The sequence below is a fragment of the Triplophysa rosa genome, linkage group LG1, assembly GCF_024868665.1.
Source record: "Triplophysa rosa linkage group LG1, Trosa_1v2, whole genome shotgun sequence".
In the NCBI taxonomy this organism is placed as follows: domain Eukaryota; kingdom Metazoa; phylum Chordata; class Actinopteri; order Cypriniformes; family Nemacheilidae; genus Triplophysa; species Triplophysa rosa.
The window spans coordinates 8,136,134-8,151,495 of record NC_079890.1 but is presented as its reverse complement, the minus strand read 5'-3'; the positions used below and the strand labels follow the sequence as shown (position 1 = coordinate 8,151,495).

Here is a 15,362-nt window from a genome sequence, read left to right as displayed (position 1 = left end):
GGAAGATATTTCTTAAAGAGTACATAACATGAGATCAATAAACACTGCATGAAATGTAATTTTCATGTTGCCGTGTTTGAAAGTAAGCAGTCTGCCAAGTTATAAATCCAAAGGTGAATGAATAAAGTTATTGGCTTGGAAAAAAGGGAGTCGACTCTGAATCACGCAAACGAGTCGTCCCTATTCCGATTCGCGAACTGCCGCAGATTTACGTCACTACATATAGTCCCCGCCTACGTTTTGCTAGAAATGCCCGTGAAAACTTCACTCTTCTCTCCAAACACTGTAGCTCGTGAGCCTCATTTGCGGTAGACCAATCACAGCAGACTAGACCATTTGACCAATCACATCAGATTAGGCTAGCAGAAAGGAGGGGATTAGACAGATGAATCGCAGAACGAATCAGTCAAGAAGTAAGGTAAGAATAACTGCCTATTATTATGAAATAATAGTGTTTTACATGTTTATGTACATAAACATGTTGTTGGACACTCCATAAACCAAAGCAGGACCTTAAAAATCCCTAGTTGTGTACACTTTAAGAATGTTAGTACTGTTTTGGTCTTTAATTATAATAATTCAGCTTTAAAAAAATGGCCGTTTTAGCTTCTGAACATCTGAAGCTACTTTCTGTATAGTCTTACTATGGCTGTAAATGATATTTTGGCCCCAAATGTGATGTGTGATTAAGTTGACATCATGTAATTAATAAGACGCTTCACAGCCCTACTTTAAATACAACACAGTCGTATAGACTGCGTTTATAAAACATTTATGATGCTTTTCATATTGAAGCTTGACAGTCTGAATAACCATTTATTCCAAAAAATTCTTCAACATTTCTCCTTGTGTTTTACATTGAAGTAAGAAATGTTAATGTGAGGAAACGTTGAGATATCAATTTTAGGCTATATCATTAAATCTTATATATAAATCTTGGTATATACAGTGTTTCCCACAGGATTTTGAAAGACTTGTAGCGCTGGTGACGTCACACACTAATTAGCATATTTGTGACGTCATTGCGTTGTGATTTGCTTGGATTACGGTTGGCACCTTAAATCGGTTTAGCTTCTGCTCCCTGATCTGTCACATTACACTGTATTTAAATACAACTGAATGCCATTCTCACATTTTTCTGTACAGCTGTCAGACATGAAACGAGTATAAAATAATGACCGAACACGACTCAATAATACATACAACAAGCAGTCACTTTAACTGCTGCGTTTAACATCTATATTAAATAGCGGCTATGCTGTGATTTTCGCTATATTATTAATTTGTCAGCCTTTACTGCTGTTGTTCATTATCGTCAATGTGTTGCTGTATTATGAGCGCTTCTTTGATTTTAAATGCAAGTGATAGTTTTATTGTAAATCGCGTATACTGTAGTGCGGATTCAGAAATATGGGAGAATACACTGTTTAAAGCAGAGCTAACTGTGTGCGCACACCAAACTCATCGAGAAAGAGAGAGCATGTGAATGTGCCACTCACATGAAACAAGTCGAGAAGATACTAGGGATGTCCAGAGCAGATCGCAAACATCGGATTCAGGGGCCGATCAAGGCATTTTAACCTCGACGGGATCGGCTATATTTTGCCCGATCATTTCCGATCACGTCTGCAAGTTTCGTAAACGAGAGCACGAGCTATGACACAGCTGTGTCTGCAGTATGGAAATACAAAAGCAGCGGAACAGCCCCTTGTAATGTCTGCAGCACGAGCTGATAAACGTTGTTCAAAACAACAGGAGGAAGACTTTGTTATCAAGTAATTTGATCATCAAATTGTAATTTATTTATGATTTATTAGCCCACCCTGCCTCAATTGATTCTGGTTGCTGATGTGCAAATTTGTTTATGTTGCTTAACGTTAGCTTTATTTGAGGCGAGTGATTTTGACTGTGGTCAGTCTTCAATTTAACATATTGTGCATATTTGCTGATATTCTGCATAACAGTGACATTTTATCAGATAAATGGTAAATTTACTAAGGTCAGTTCAATACGTTTAGTTCACTGTAACGTTACCATTTTAATATTTATTATAATCATAGTTTATTCGCTAGTGAATCGCTGCTTACTGTCACTAGTGTAGTCACCAGTTTCCTTTGCCGAGAGCACTCTCATGAGGTGGTGCTTTTTAAACTGGTATTGTGAATGTTAGTCTGTGTTGGTTTTATGATCAGACTGGGAGGCAGTGTCGGTCATGTGTGTGCAACCCGGTCCATTATTCCATTGAAGGCACGCGGATCATAATGCACATGTGTAATAATGATTTGTATTTGTATTGTGTGTTATTTTGGTGATAACTGTCTTGCAGTGCTGTTCGGTTTGTTGCATTTCAAGTCTGGAGTAGCATTGTAAATGTATTATGTGGTAAGTGTGATGGTGTAATGATGTATGTGCACTTCTATAGGAAAGCACAGTAAGGTAAAATACCTTACTGTACTGTGGTAAGTGTTTGTGTAGGGGGGTTGCGCGTGCACAGAGGGCCAAGGCTCAAACGTACCGGTTTGCTACTGTGTGATAGAGAACACAGGTTAGCGTCTGATTTCTTCTGTCATCCAGCGCTCTATCGGAGCTTTACAACAAACTTAAATGACACAAATGAGAAGCATTAGCGGCTGTCTGCTAACATGAAAGAGATGCTGATTTTCCTTCTTTTTAAAGTCCCAGTGAAATAAAAAATTACAATTCTTATATTTTCATTAAATATTGCAGCGTTTATAGTAAATAGCTTATCAATGTGGGTTATTTTCTTTTTAAAATTCATGTATACTCAAAATCTTCAGTTAAAATCTGAAAATGCACGTCCGCCCTGAAATGACGATCCATCTCAAATGACGTAAATTAAGCCTGGCTCAGATTACAAGATTCTCAGACAGATTTTACCCCGATTTCCCCTCCCGAGAATCTGTGAAAAAAATCGGGTCCAGAACCTCGATCGGGTCTGAGGTTCGGCCCAGATTATCACGTAATGTGAGGCGTTCACAGATCGAATCTTACACCTCCCGATCTGCTCCGAGAGAAATCGGGGCCGCCCCGATCATATCAAACTTGTTTGATATTTAGGATTTTAAATCGGGGTGATGACGTTGGTACTTTCGCAACAGCCAATGAGAGGCTGTTATAGTTATTGTATCGTTATTGGTGCTGCTAGACCTTAGCGCTGCATTCGATACCATTGACCACAGCACACTCCTACATAGACTCGAAAATTATGTCGGCATTAAGGGAATAGCTTTGAAATGGTTTAAATCTTATTTATCCGACCGTTTTCAATTTGTAGCAATAAACAATGAGGTGTCACGCAAATCGCAAGTCCAGTACGGTGTACCACAGGGCTCAGTCTTAGGGCCTCTGCTCTTCGCATTATACATGCTACCTCTAGGAGATATAATAAAGCGACACGGAGTTAGCTTTCACTGTTATGCTGATGATACTCAACTTTATATTTCCTCGAAGCCTCATGAAACACAGCAGTTCCATCGAATAATGGAATGCATAGTCGATATAAAAAACTGGATGAGTAACAACTTTTTATTACTGAACTCGGACAAAACGGAAGTGTTACTTATTGGACCGAAAACTGCTATAAGTAACAACCAAGAATACTGTTTAACTATTGACGGATGTTCCATAAAACCCTCGTCGTCAGCAAAGAATCTTGGCGTTCTATTCGATAGTAATCTGTCATTTGAGAGCCACGTCGCCAACACCTGTAAAATTGCGTTTTTCCATTTTAAGAATATATCTAAACTACGTCATATGCTGTCAATCTCAGATGCAGAGAAGTTAATTCATGCATTCATGACATCAAGACTAGATACTGTAATGCACTGTTAGGTGGTTGCCCTGCAGGCTTATTACAAAAACTCCAATTGGTCCAAAACGCGGCAGCTCGAGTTCTTACACGTACAAAAAAGTATGAACATATTAGCCCGGTTCTGTCAACCTTGCACTGGTTACCTATAAAGCATCGCGTTAACTTTAAAATCTTGCTTATTACCTATAAAGCCTTACATGGTTTAGCTCCTCAGTACTTGAATGAACTCCTTTTGTATTACAGTCCTTCACGTGCATTACGCTCTCAGGCGTCCTGTCAGTTGGTAATACCTAGAATTTCAAAATCAAGTGCAGGTGGTAGATCCTTTTCCTATCTAGCGCCTAAACTTTGGAATAGTCTTCCCTGCACTGTCCGGGAGGCAGACACACTCTGTCAGTTTAAATCTAGACTAAAGACGCATCTTTTTAATCTTGCATACACTACTCTTCCATAATATAAATCTTCAGAGGGTTTAGGCTGCATTAGTTAGATCAACCGGAACCAAAAACACAACTGATGTACTTGTTGCATCAAAGAGTACAGAACAGTACTCTACTCTCAGCCAGTCTTGTCTCATTGTTCCAAGGTTACCACAGCGAGCAGGATGCAGTTCATGGCCTGACCTGATGGTAGAGCGGAGAATGGGAAGTGGGGACCTGACAAGAGCTGAGATGATAGAGCTGGATAAAGAAGGACGCGGTCTCTTGACATGTCTTCACCACAAAATTCAAATGCTATTAGATTATTAATGATAATCTTAAACTATAATTTATTTTATTATTAAGTTTATTTATTTTATTTAGCCTTGTTGTGCAAGTTCTCTGGAGCTTGTGCAGAGGCAGCAGCTTTTGCCAGAGGGGAACTGGAATCCCCTGGTTGGGCCTGGGTTCTCCTGAGGTTTTTTTTCTCGATTAGAGTTTTGGGTTCCTCGCCACCGTTTGCATACTGTTTTTGCACTATCTGCCTGACCGGGGGGGCTGCTTTAGAATCTTAAAGTTTTACTTAATTAATATTGCATATAGGAATTTATTATCTGTTATATTTGACCTGTGCTTCTCTCTCCTTTATCCTAAATGTGTGCTCTCACTGAGCGTGTGTGTGTGTGCGTACTTGTCTGTGTACGTACGTGTGTGTGTGTGTGTGTGTGTGTGTGTGTCTCTGTGTCTGTGTGTGTTGGTGCGTGTGCGTGTTGTGTGTGTGGAGTGTTTTGTGTGTGGGTGTGTCTGTCTTCTGTGTTTTCAACCTTTTCTTGTTTTTGCAGGTACAACTTTGATTGTTTTGCTTGTAGTCAATGTGTCTCATGTACAGCTGCTTTGTAACAATGAAAATTGTAAAAGCGCTATATAAATAAAGTTGAGTTGAGTTGAGTTGAGAGGCACATCTGCAAGGTGACGGAGGTGACTGACAGACCTTTAAAAATGTCGACCGCGAAAGCTCCTGCAAGGGAGTTGGACAGCGGAGATGGAGGAACAACTTGTGGCAACAGCATGATTGTCTATATAATGTATCCTCCAAAACATACCACAACCGCACAGATAAGGAAAAGAGCTGGGGAGAAGTCGCGTCGGTTTTAAATGTACCGGGTAAGTTAACTGCTAACGCGCAGCTTGTAGTTTCGTTCAACAGATTGTTATTTGGCTATAGGCATACAATAACATGCGTTTATGTGTTTGTTTTTATGCTGTATCTTATAATCACATTGGCATTCATCTTTATTCTCGGCAGCAACATTTTTTTTCTTCCGTTATTTATTAACATTAAACTTAAGCGGCTCGCCCAAAGCACAGTCATAACTTCAGCCCTAGCAAAAAGCATTATAGCACCCCCTGCTCAAAATACGTTCCCGCGGCTTTGGACAGACAGACAGAGAATCATTCAGAGAGCGACAAAGACGTTACACAACCGTTGCCAGGTGAGATCACGTGAAATTAACTTTGCGATGTCCCTTTGTTTACTTCTGTTTCCCGGTGAGATGACTAAGAGGCGTCCTCTGGTATGATAATCTTAATATTATCCTGTAGTTTGGGTGTCTTAGGATGTCTTTTGATGTGCAATTATGAAATAAAAAAACTTCCAATCAAACTTTCTAAATTTTTATTTTTGCACTGCTACCTTTAGTCTTATTTATAAACACAACTTTACCCCCCAACGTTTTCTTATCTGGACATTTCACATTCATAAATGCAAGTTTACAAAGGGCAAACCTATTTTTGTAGTGCTTGAAAAAGATATTCAAATGTAGATGTGATGTCAACATCTAAAAATAGTAAACCCATTAAAACGGTTACTATTAGCTCCTTTTACAAAACTGCATATCCTATGGATATGTAAAATATGTGTAATTTAGTTGTACACTGATGAGTGTGAGCTTGTTTAAGGATTTAAATAAAATAATCTGTCAAAATTCTTTTATGTGTGTGCTGCAACCAGATTTTTAATCTTTCCGGATTTTAAAACTCCTGTAGTCTGAGCCAGGTTTAAGATTTTAAATAAGAGAATCTGTCAAGATTCTCCTTATGTGTGTGCTGCAACCAGAATTTAAAATCTGTCAGGATTTTAAAACTCCTGTAGTCTGAGCCAGGCTTTAGACTGCTTGGGCGGAGCATCCTTTAACTCCTCCCCTTCAACTGTCAGTCTGCTGCTAGTTTTAAAAATGCAACAGCTGTTTTTTTACATCCAATCAATTCACAGTAAAAAATGCAAGCCACGCCTTCTAATTTTCTCCTTTTAAATTCCTTTTCACTCAGAAATGCATCAGAATATGAAAGTAAAAACGATCACAACTATCTTAGAACATTCGCTTTAAAGTTCCTGCGAACCTGAGTTCACGGGGACTTTAAAGCGAAAGTTTTAAGATACTGTATATATGTCAATACCACAGAGTGAAATTGCAGTACCTATTGTGTTGAGTGTTTTAGTTTTGAGACAGTGTTGAATGAAGCTTGGTTATTCTGTCTCCTCATGTCTGTCTCCTTACGTTTTTCTAACGTCATGTCGCACATGTGCTTTTACTGCTTTTTGCATACAATGGCGGAGGTAGGTGAGACGCGAGTAATTAAAAATGCTCCAACTACTTTAAAAGCCGACACCGAGGACTGGGAGATTACTACGTTCACACTGCAAGCCTTAATGCTCAATTCAGATTTTTTGCTCAGATCTGATTTTTTGTTTCGGCTGTTCACACTATTTTTAAAATGTGGCCAATATCAGATTCCAGTGTGAACTCGTGATGGTTATAAATTGAATTGTATGCTCAAAACAACACATGCAGCACGCTTTCATACAGAATTTAGCAAGGGTCTAGTAGTCAGCGAGTGTGTTTGACTTTATGCGGTGCTGAGCGGATTGATCTCACGGCGCGATTTTAGAGCATTCCCGCAGCACTCCGCTCTCGGGCTGTGCGCATGCCGGTTTGCACGTCCCAGCATGGAGTAGAACACACCTATAGTTTATGTTTTACCACCGTGTCAACACGCACTCGAGTGGTGGATACAAAGCGATAAAACACAATAGAAACCATTAATGCATTTGTCGTATTGCATCGTGCCGTATCCAGTGGCAAAATTTCTTATTATAACAGATTCTATAGTCATTTGTTACATCGCAACGTGCAGTAGACAGTGCAAGGGCTTATGTTTATAATCTGATGCTTAATGTCTGGCAACCGAGCTGTAAAGTGCACTTCCGTCAACAGAATAGCGCGTAAAGCTTTAAATTAGCACATTATGACACAAGTCGATCTACAATGATGCAAAAGTCGTGTGAATTCTGATATTCGTTCAGACTGAGGTCGCATTGCGAAACATCAGACCTGTATCTGATTTAGGACCACATATGGAAGTGGCTCAGATCAGATTAAAAAAGATCGGATTCCATGTGGTTTGTCCTGTTCACAGTCATGCAGTAAACAGATCTGGGTAACATATGAGCAAAAAAATCGGATTTTGGTGGCAGTGTGAACGCAAACGAGAGCAGTTTATGAGTCTCACATGGGTGCTCATCTGGCAGAGCTACTGTCTCATGCTGTGGAGAAATGGCAGCTATCGGATAAAGATGTAGTGCTTGTGACAGATAATGTTTGATGTTTGATACATCGAAGAAGAGCAGGTAAAATTAAAGGTTCAGTTCATATATCTGACTGCTTGCATTTATTGACAAAATTGTATACATGTGATTGTGAACTAGTAAAATTGAAATTTGAGGATGCAGTGCATCGTCAATGCATCGTAATATCGAATTGAACCGAATCGATGACACTAGTGTAGGTTCACACCTGTCCAGCTGCAATAAAAGCATTTTAACTGTAGTTTCTTGATAAAGAATACCCTTTTAATGTCTAATCCTGATTTTTGAATAAGTAAAAAAAGACTAATTCTGTCATTCATGTTTGCTACAATATGTTAGGCTATTAGTTTTAGTATAATGCAGGATTAAGCTTAACTGTTACATAGTAATATTTTAATAAACTTAATACACCTGGAGCGTGCACCTAGCAATAGGAAAATACAAGTATCAGATCGGGACTCGGATCGGGGCAAAAAAATGTGATCGGGGCCCTAGAAGATACAGTCATTATCACAGATAAATAAAAAATTACAAAATGTGACACCAAATATACATGGGAGGCAATTAATATACCAGGACGGCCCACCCAAGTAAAGTCTATGGGCCTCATTCATGAAACATTTGTAAATATATGAGTAAATTCCGAGTAATTTACGCATAAAAAAGACCTTCCCGAAAACGTTCACAAATACTTCGTAAATATAAGATTTCTCAGTAAAATGTGTGTATGTTAATGAATTCCAACCATTCCTAAACAGGGCCGCATGCACGCTCATTCACAATTAGCATAATCCCCGCCTATGAATTACAGCTACACAAATTACGTATCTCGGAATGCTGGAATCCTCGAGACTTCATTCACTGGTTTGGCTACATTATATTGTATAAATGCATAAGGGGACTAATAGGATATGCTTACCAATAAATTAATCAATTAAACTGTGTCCACCAAAGCGTTTTTAGCCAGCTGAAATATTACCTGGTGCTCTTCTGAAAATGACCAGCTGGTGGCACTTAAGAAGGCTTTGGAGGCACTTCGCGTTATTCTGGAGATGCGTTGGTTGCTGTGATTTGAAATATCAGCATTTCCCATACAATGCATTTACTTGGGCGGTCCGCCCAGGTATATTTATGGCCGCCCAAGAATATTTGGCGTCACATTTTTTTTATCCATCCGTGCTAATGACAGTATCTGTGATTAAATAACTAGTGGATTAACAGTGCTTACACTTCTTCTCTCCTTCCTGAGTTGTTTGGTGTGAGTGGAGCGTGGCCGCGTGTGCGTCCTCATCTTCCATGTTCGCATGCACTCTCTCTTCCGATGAGCTCCATGTGTGTGCGCGAGCCCTCGGCCTCTCGTATTTAACTGTCACTTGCATTTAAAATCAAAGAAGCGTTCGTAATACAGCAACACATTGTCAAGAAAGGGCAAACAGCATATAGCCGCTTAATGTAGATGTAGTACTATATTGTGATTTTGTCCGATGGTGTTGCGATTATAAATCAGAATTTTAGCAGCGGTTAAAGTGACTGCTGGTGGCATCCCGTTGTAAAATACAGCCATGTTCAGACTTGACTTCTTTTTTGAAGCTGCTAGCGTACATTATAATCCTATGGAGTAAACCGTGTTTTCAAAAAATGTCCTGAGCTCTTTTTTAAATGCCAGCGCCGGTGTCTTTTTCTGCAGCTCAGAGAGTCTTTTGAGGTTGAAAAAAAGTTCAACTTTTCTGAAAAAAAAACGCCCTACGTCAAGCTCCTTTTTCACAGCTAACCAATGACAGAGACCTTTTGTTTCCATAACAACATGCGAGGAACATGATTGGTCGAGAAGGCTCAAGCTCGAAAAAATAAAATGGTGGCCGAAACGCCCGTTGGAGGTTAGTTTTGTATAAATGTAAGTTTCATTTTCACTTTGAACAGCTTCTGATTGCATTTCTATCGAGAAATTAGTATTTTAGTTTTTTTAAATATGTGATTAGTTATTGCAAAGACACTCTCTGTTTATAATTCAAATAGACGTTACGCTGCCTATGTTTCTCTGGGCTGCCTTCGTGCACAAAGTCATGGCGTTCGCCTGCTATTTGTAACCAAATGCTGCGTGCATTTATTTTTTACTAAAAAGCACTTTTGTCAACTTTTTCTTGTCAAAAAATGTGCTAACACTAACACGACGTTATGACGTCAAAAATATGCTAATAAATTTGTTACGTCACCAGCACCACAAGTCCGTCGGAATCCTATGGGAAACACTTCTGCAAAAGTTATCCTACTTGTTACTAGTATCTTATTTTGAAGAATATTTCTGTAATAATATTAACTTTTCTCCGTTCTTGTGTACGATGGATGGCGAATTTAGTGTTTGTCCCGCCTCTTCTCCACTGTGATTGGATGGCTGTGTAAAAAAAGGACAGTGACGAGCTGTGTGATTTACCTAAAATTTAAAATAATAAAAGACAGGGCAAAAGAACTCGTGAAATATCATTATGATACACAGTGCATCAAAATGCAGTGTCATCAGTTTGTCTGAAAGATTACAGAGCGTTACGTGTGGTTTTATAAACCATTTACACGTGGTATGGAGCTTGTGTACCTCTCTTCGGTACCAACTAACATTTAGAAAATACGAACATTTTAATGAATCAGAAAATTTACATTAGAATGACTTTACGAACAATTTACACAAAAAAATGCTGCTCGTGTTTCATGAATGAGGCCCAATGTGTGGGAAACACTGCTATATGCATAGACAGTGTAGGAGCCATATATACGTCATGCTCTTTTATTCCGAGGTCCGCATGCGCCCCCTGCAGGAAGAACCACAGGATAAAGCAACAGGTGGTGTGGTAAGCTGGGAGCGCATGGTCTTTAGACCGTCCTTTCCCACTTTTTTGTTATTTTGTTTACGTTACCTTCATCAGTTATCATTTCAGTTTGTACATTAAGATGAAGATCAATAAACAATGTTGTGATGAAACTTTGTTTTCCAATTTAATGGATAACAACGGAAACCATAAGGAAGAGTCTGAAAGTTACCCAGTGGACTAACACTAAAGGAATGTTTACTACATGTCTGCAGTTGTAATCACATACCTTCAGGTGAATAGATAGAGGGCTTTCGCTGCTAGTCATGGGTTCCTGATCTTCAAGGTCAGCTAAAGTGCCCATTGCCATAGGATACCTTTAGTATAAACATTAAAAGACAAAAAAAACATTCAGTAAAAGTGAGCTATGTACCATATGCAGATCCCAGATCTTGTGTCTGCTTGTGATTTTATTTAATCATAAACAGGACTAACCTCTCCAAATCACCTCGATTATACAACAGCCATAGGAGCCTCTGTAAGAGAAGTTTGTAAGACAAACTTGCTTTGAGAATAGATCCAACAATACTTGAATATATACATGTATATGCTTTTATTGATATTAAAGGATAAAACAATATTTTCAACATATAAAACAAATAATTGAATATGTAATTGCAGTGATCACAGAATAAATGTCATCACAGTAAACGGGACTTGCCTGCTGGAGCTGCAGTAACTCTGTACTGTCTGTGTGCAAATCTAGAGATGGGTTAATGGCACAGACCATGAATGCTACTTCCATATTCCTGTTACACTTCATATAGGAACCTTTAAGATACAGCCAGCTCTAAAGAAAGAGGGAAAAAAATGAATGTTCAAAGCAGGGTTCGGAACAGGTTCTAGGAACGAAAACAAAAAAACAAAAACAAACAAAAAACAAATACATTTTAATCATTCTGAACAGAAACATTTATTTGAAATTATCATTAACCGGTTAATATTGTTATTTTAGCATTCCCTTTCAAATTTAATTTGGCAACAACCAACCATGAATTGGAATAGTACAGCACATGCAAATGCGACGCATCCAATGTAAGTGAAATACCCACGCAGCAAGCATCAAATGAAAGGATTTCTCAGTCATGACAAGCTCGTCTTAAACCTGTAACGCAAGTCAGCGTAGAGCGCACATTTTCGTTCCATCCAGTACATTCTTTCCCCACTGAGGTCGTCAATTAGACATGTCGCGATAGTCAGTTTATCGACTTATCGAGCAATAAATAAACTTGTAAAAAAATGTCTGTAGTTTTTGGTGATGCAATATATCGCTATTGTGCTTATATAGACACTTGTTTATATAAAAATGAATGACAGTAACATTTTAGCCGATCACGCTGTCTCTGTTAGCTATGGCTTGTGTCTATGCATCAAAAACGGGGCTGGCGTACATGTGTACGTTTACACCTTAGACCATACCTGTCAAAATTTGGGTACCAAAATCCGGGAGACCCGTGAAGTGGTTGCGGGGGTGTTGTGCAGGGCAAATAGGGCACCCCTCTGTTATACTGTAAAACTTTTCATTACTTTACATCTAACATAACATGATCATGTCAAATTCGTAAATCAAATATATTTATTCAGAACAATAAAACAGACTGTTTAATGCACCTCTGAAAGGTATAATTTTAATTTAAATTTTGCCAGAGATCTTAATGTCAGACATGAAATATGAAAAATACCTCTAAACGCGGGTTAAAAAAGTAAGAGCAGTTGTCCCTTCACGCGTCCCGTAGTTCAGTTTTAACTGTTTTTTTAGTTAGCAAACTGTTTTTAGCATTTATTTACATGGATGGATGGATTAACCACTGTTTGTGTATTGCAGTTATTTTTTACAAGAATTGCTTGGTCACAATACGGGAAATATTAGAAATTAACTCTATATTACTTCTTTTTATTCAGAGTTGTCTGCAGAACACAACACTCTTTTCATAACAGGATTAAAAGGCGTAACAACAAAACAGCTAATAAGACATACTTTAAAAACTATGAAAATATTACATCTGCAGATCAAGCTGTAATGTAACGTTAGACTCCGCTGCATTTTCCTGTCAAAGCTCTGGATGGAACGATCTGTCGTCTCCAGTGAGCGGAGACAGACTGTGAGGAGCGAGCGTTAAATGGAAACTTGGAGTGAAATATGTGGACCTTTAATATAAGAGATCAATAATAATAATTCAATAATTAATCAATAATTAATTAATAAATCAACAAGAGAACGTTTTTAGAGGGGATGTAAATCCTCTCCTTCAGCTACCGTTCAGTTTTGCCTACCAAAGTGCGCCTCAGCCTGTGAGGGCAAATGGGCAGTGGCTCAAGCCACGCAGCCACCCTCCTGTTCACGCGAACGCGTTCCGGTTCCCGTCAGTCCGGGTTTCAAAGGAGAAATAACTGAAATACGGGAGAAATAACAAAACGGGAGTGTTGCGGGAGATAGGTGTGAAAAGCGGGAGACTCCTGGCGAAAACGGGAGTGTTGACAGGAATGCCTTAGACCAGTATTTCCCAATCTTGGTCCTCATTGGGAAACATTGCCTTAGATAAATTCCAAACAGCATTTATGTTCCTTGAATGGCACTTCACGTAGGGGACACCACACAAAAAGTCGCTCCAGATAAAGAGACATTGTTCACATTAGTGATGCACCGGAATTTCGGATGCCGAAAATTGCATAATAGGCCGAAATAAAACCCGAAATATCTGGTGCCCCCACCTCTCCCTTCAGTGCTCACTCTCACTCTAGCTGTTATCAAAGGACGATTATGTAAGCGTGCCATTACAAAGCTGAAACTAATAAATATAACAAGAACAGCACAAAACCAGTGGACAGAAAATGACACGCAAGCTCTTTGTGATGCGCGACTGCGCAAGACCGGCTTTATGTTTCTTTATTGTCGGAGATCATCTATTGACTCGTGCATGTTTAAAAGCCGAACTTACATTTCGGCACGTCACTAGTTCACATATCTGCTCTTCAATGGGAGTAGACATGAATATGCCCTAAACTTAATCACAAAAGCTTACACATATCAACCAATCAGAATTAAGGACCGGAAGTCTGTTTTATTAAATTTGAACATTTAAACTCCAGTTATTTACATTCTAACTTTAATGTCCAAATATTCTATTAAAAGAACTTTGTTTTTTAAAAGAGTTTACTAGCATTATATCATTACGTAATCAGTGGCATTAAATATTAATAAAACGGCATTAATATCGACTTTTGCAATAATTTCTGATGAAATTTATCGCCAAACAAAAAGTTGCTATCGCGACAGGCCTATCGTCAATGAATGCACAAGTCTGATGCTGCGTTCCCACCAAACGCAAATGAAGCGTTAAGCGCGAGTGATTTACATGTTAAGTCAATGCAAAGACGCGATAGGACATCCTGCGGCGCAATTCGTGTGAATTGAGCATTTCGGGCATTTGACGCGCTTGATTCGCGCAAGTTGAAAAATCTGAACTTTGGCGAAAATTCGCGCCGCGTTAACCAATCAGGAGCTAGCTGTAGTAGCAGAGGTGGACAGTAACGAAGTAAATTTGCCTGAGTACTGTACTTAAGTACACTTTTTGAGTATCTGTACTTTACTTGAGTATAATTTTTTCGGAGTACTTGTACTTTAACTTCACTACATTTGAAAGCCAAATATCATACTTTTTACTCCACTACATTTATAAAAAGGTCCAAAAGTAGAAAATGGTTTCTGTGCAGCGGGGTTTCCTGTGTGCGCAATTTATCTGGCTTGCGATCTTCCAGGACCTTTTACTGTTGCCAAGTATTTCAGTTTTTCTAAGCTCGCGGTTTTCCGGCAAGCTTTGAATGGCCATTTGGCAGATTTTTTTAACGCAAATCTGGCAACTCTGGGATCTTCCCCGCTAAACTAATGTAAACGTTGGCGCTGCTACACCGTTGATAGCGCTCTAAAAAGGCAAATAGACTATTAAAAGACGAAAAAGGCACATGTTAAAGTGTGGTGTAATCATCTGTGGGTTACGATCAGTCAAAGATCGTAGAAACATTGTCATGAAAATGATCGGCATAACGGATAAACGGTAAATAAGCATCACATACACCTTGAGCTACGCGTGCATGTTAACTTCTGATCTGCTGCTATATCATTTAAAGCGATTTGGAAAATGAATGATGTTTTTACTGAAGTTACTATAGTAAGTATAGTATTTCTGTTGAAATAAAAACAATAGAACCCTACATAAAATGTAATGGATTTAATGGTTATAATGGGAATTGTATTATGGATACTTGTTGTCTACTTGTATGTGATGGATTCTATTGATGGGATGGTAAATCCTATTGGAATAAAACCCAAAACACACTACAAAGAGGAATTTAATTTAAAAATCTCAAAAAAATCATTGTTTTTTTTCAGCAGGGATGGTATTTGCAGTAAAACCACAGTATCCACAAATTTACCATTTTCTAAATATAGGAACCATACTCCATTTAATAATCTTTAGTAAAACCACAGCAACTAAAAATACCATAATTTCATTATACTAGCTATAGTTTATGTTTGTAGTTAAATGATGGTAATACAAATGGTAATAAATCCAACAAACACATGGCTTCTACACTTTACTATT

The 15,362-nt window shown here is 38.6% G+C and overlaps 1 protein-coding gene across 4 annotated transcripts in view; it reads right to left on the bottom strand.

Moving 5' to 3' along the window:
- men1 (multiple endocrine neoplasia I) overlaps window positions 1-15,362 on the bottom strand; it is a 119,926-nt gene that overhangs the window by 39,629 nt on the left and 64,935 nt on the right. For all 4 annotated transcript variants that reach the window (XM_057340072.1, XM_057340080.1, XM_057340097.1 and 1 more), the window contains 3 exons: window positions 11,420-11,548; window positions 11,194-11,234; window positions 10,988-11,075 (listed from right to left, as the gene is read on the bottom strand). In XM_057340072.1, the coding sequence (XP_057196055.1) occupies window positions 10,988-11,075; window positions 11,194-11,234; window positions 11,420-11,548 (258 nt within the window). The remainder of the gene's footprint in view (window positions 1-10,987; window positions 11,076-11,193; window positions 11,235-11,419; window positions 11,549-15,362) is intronic.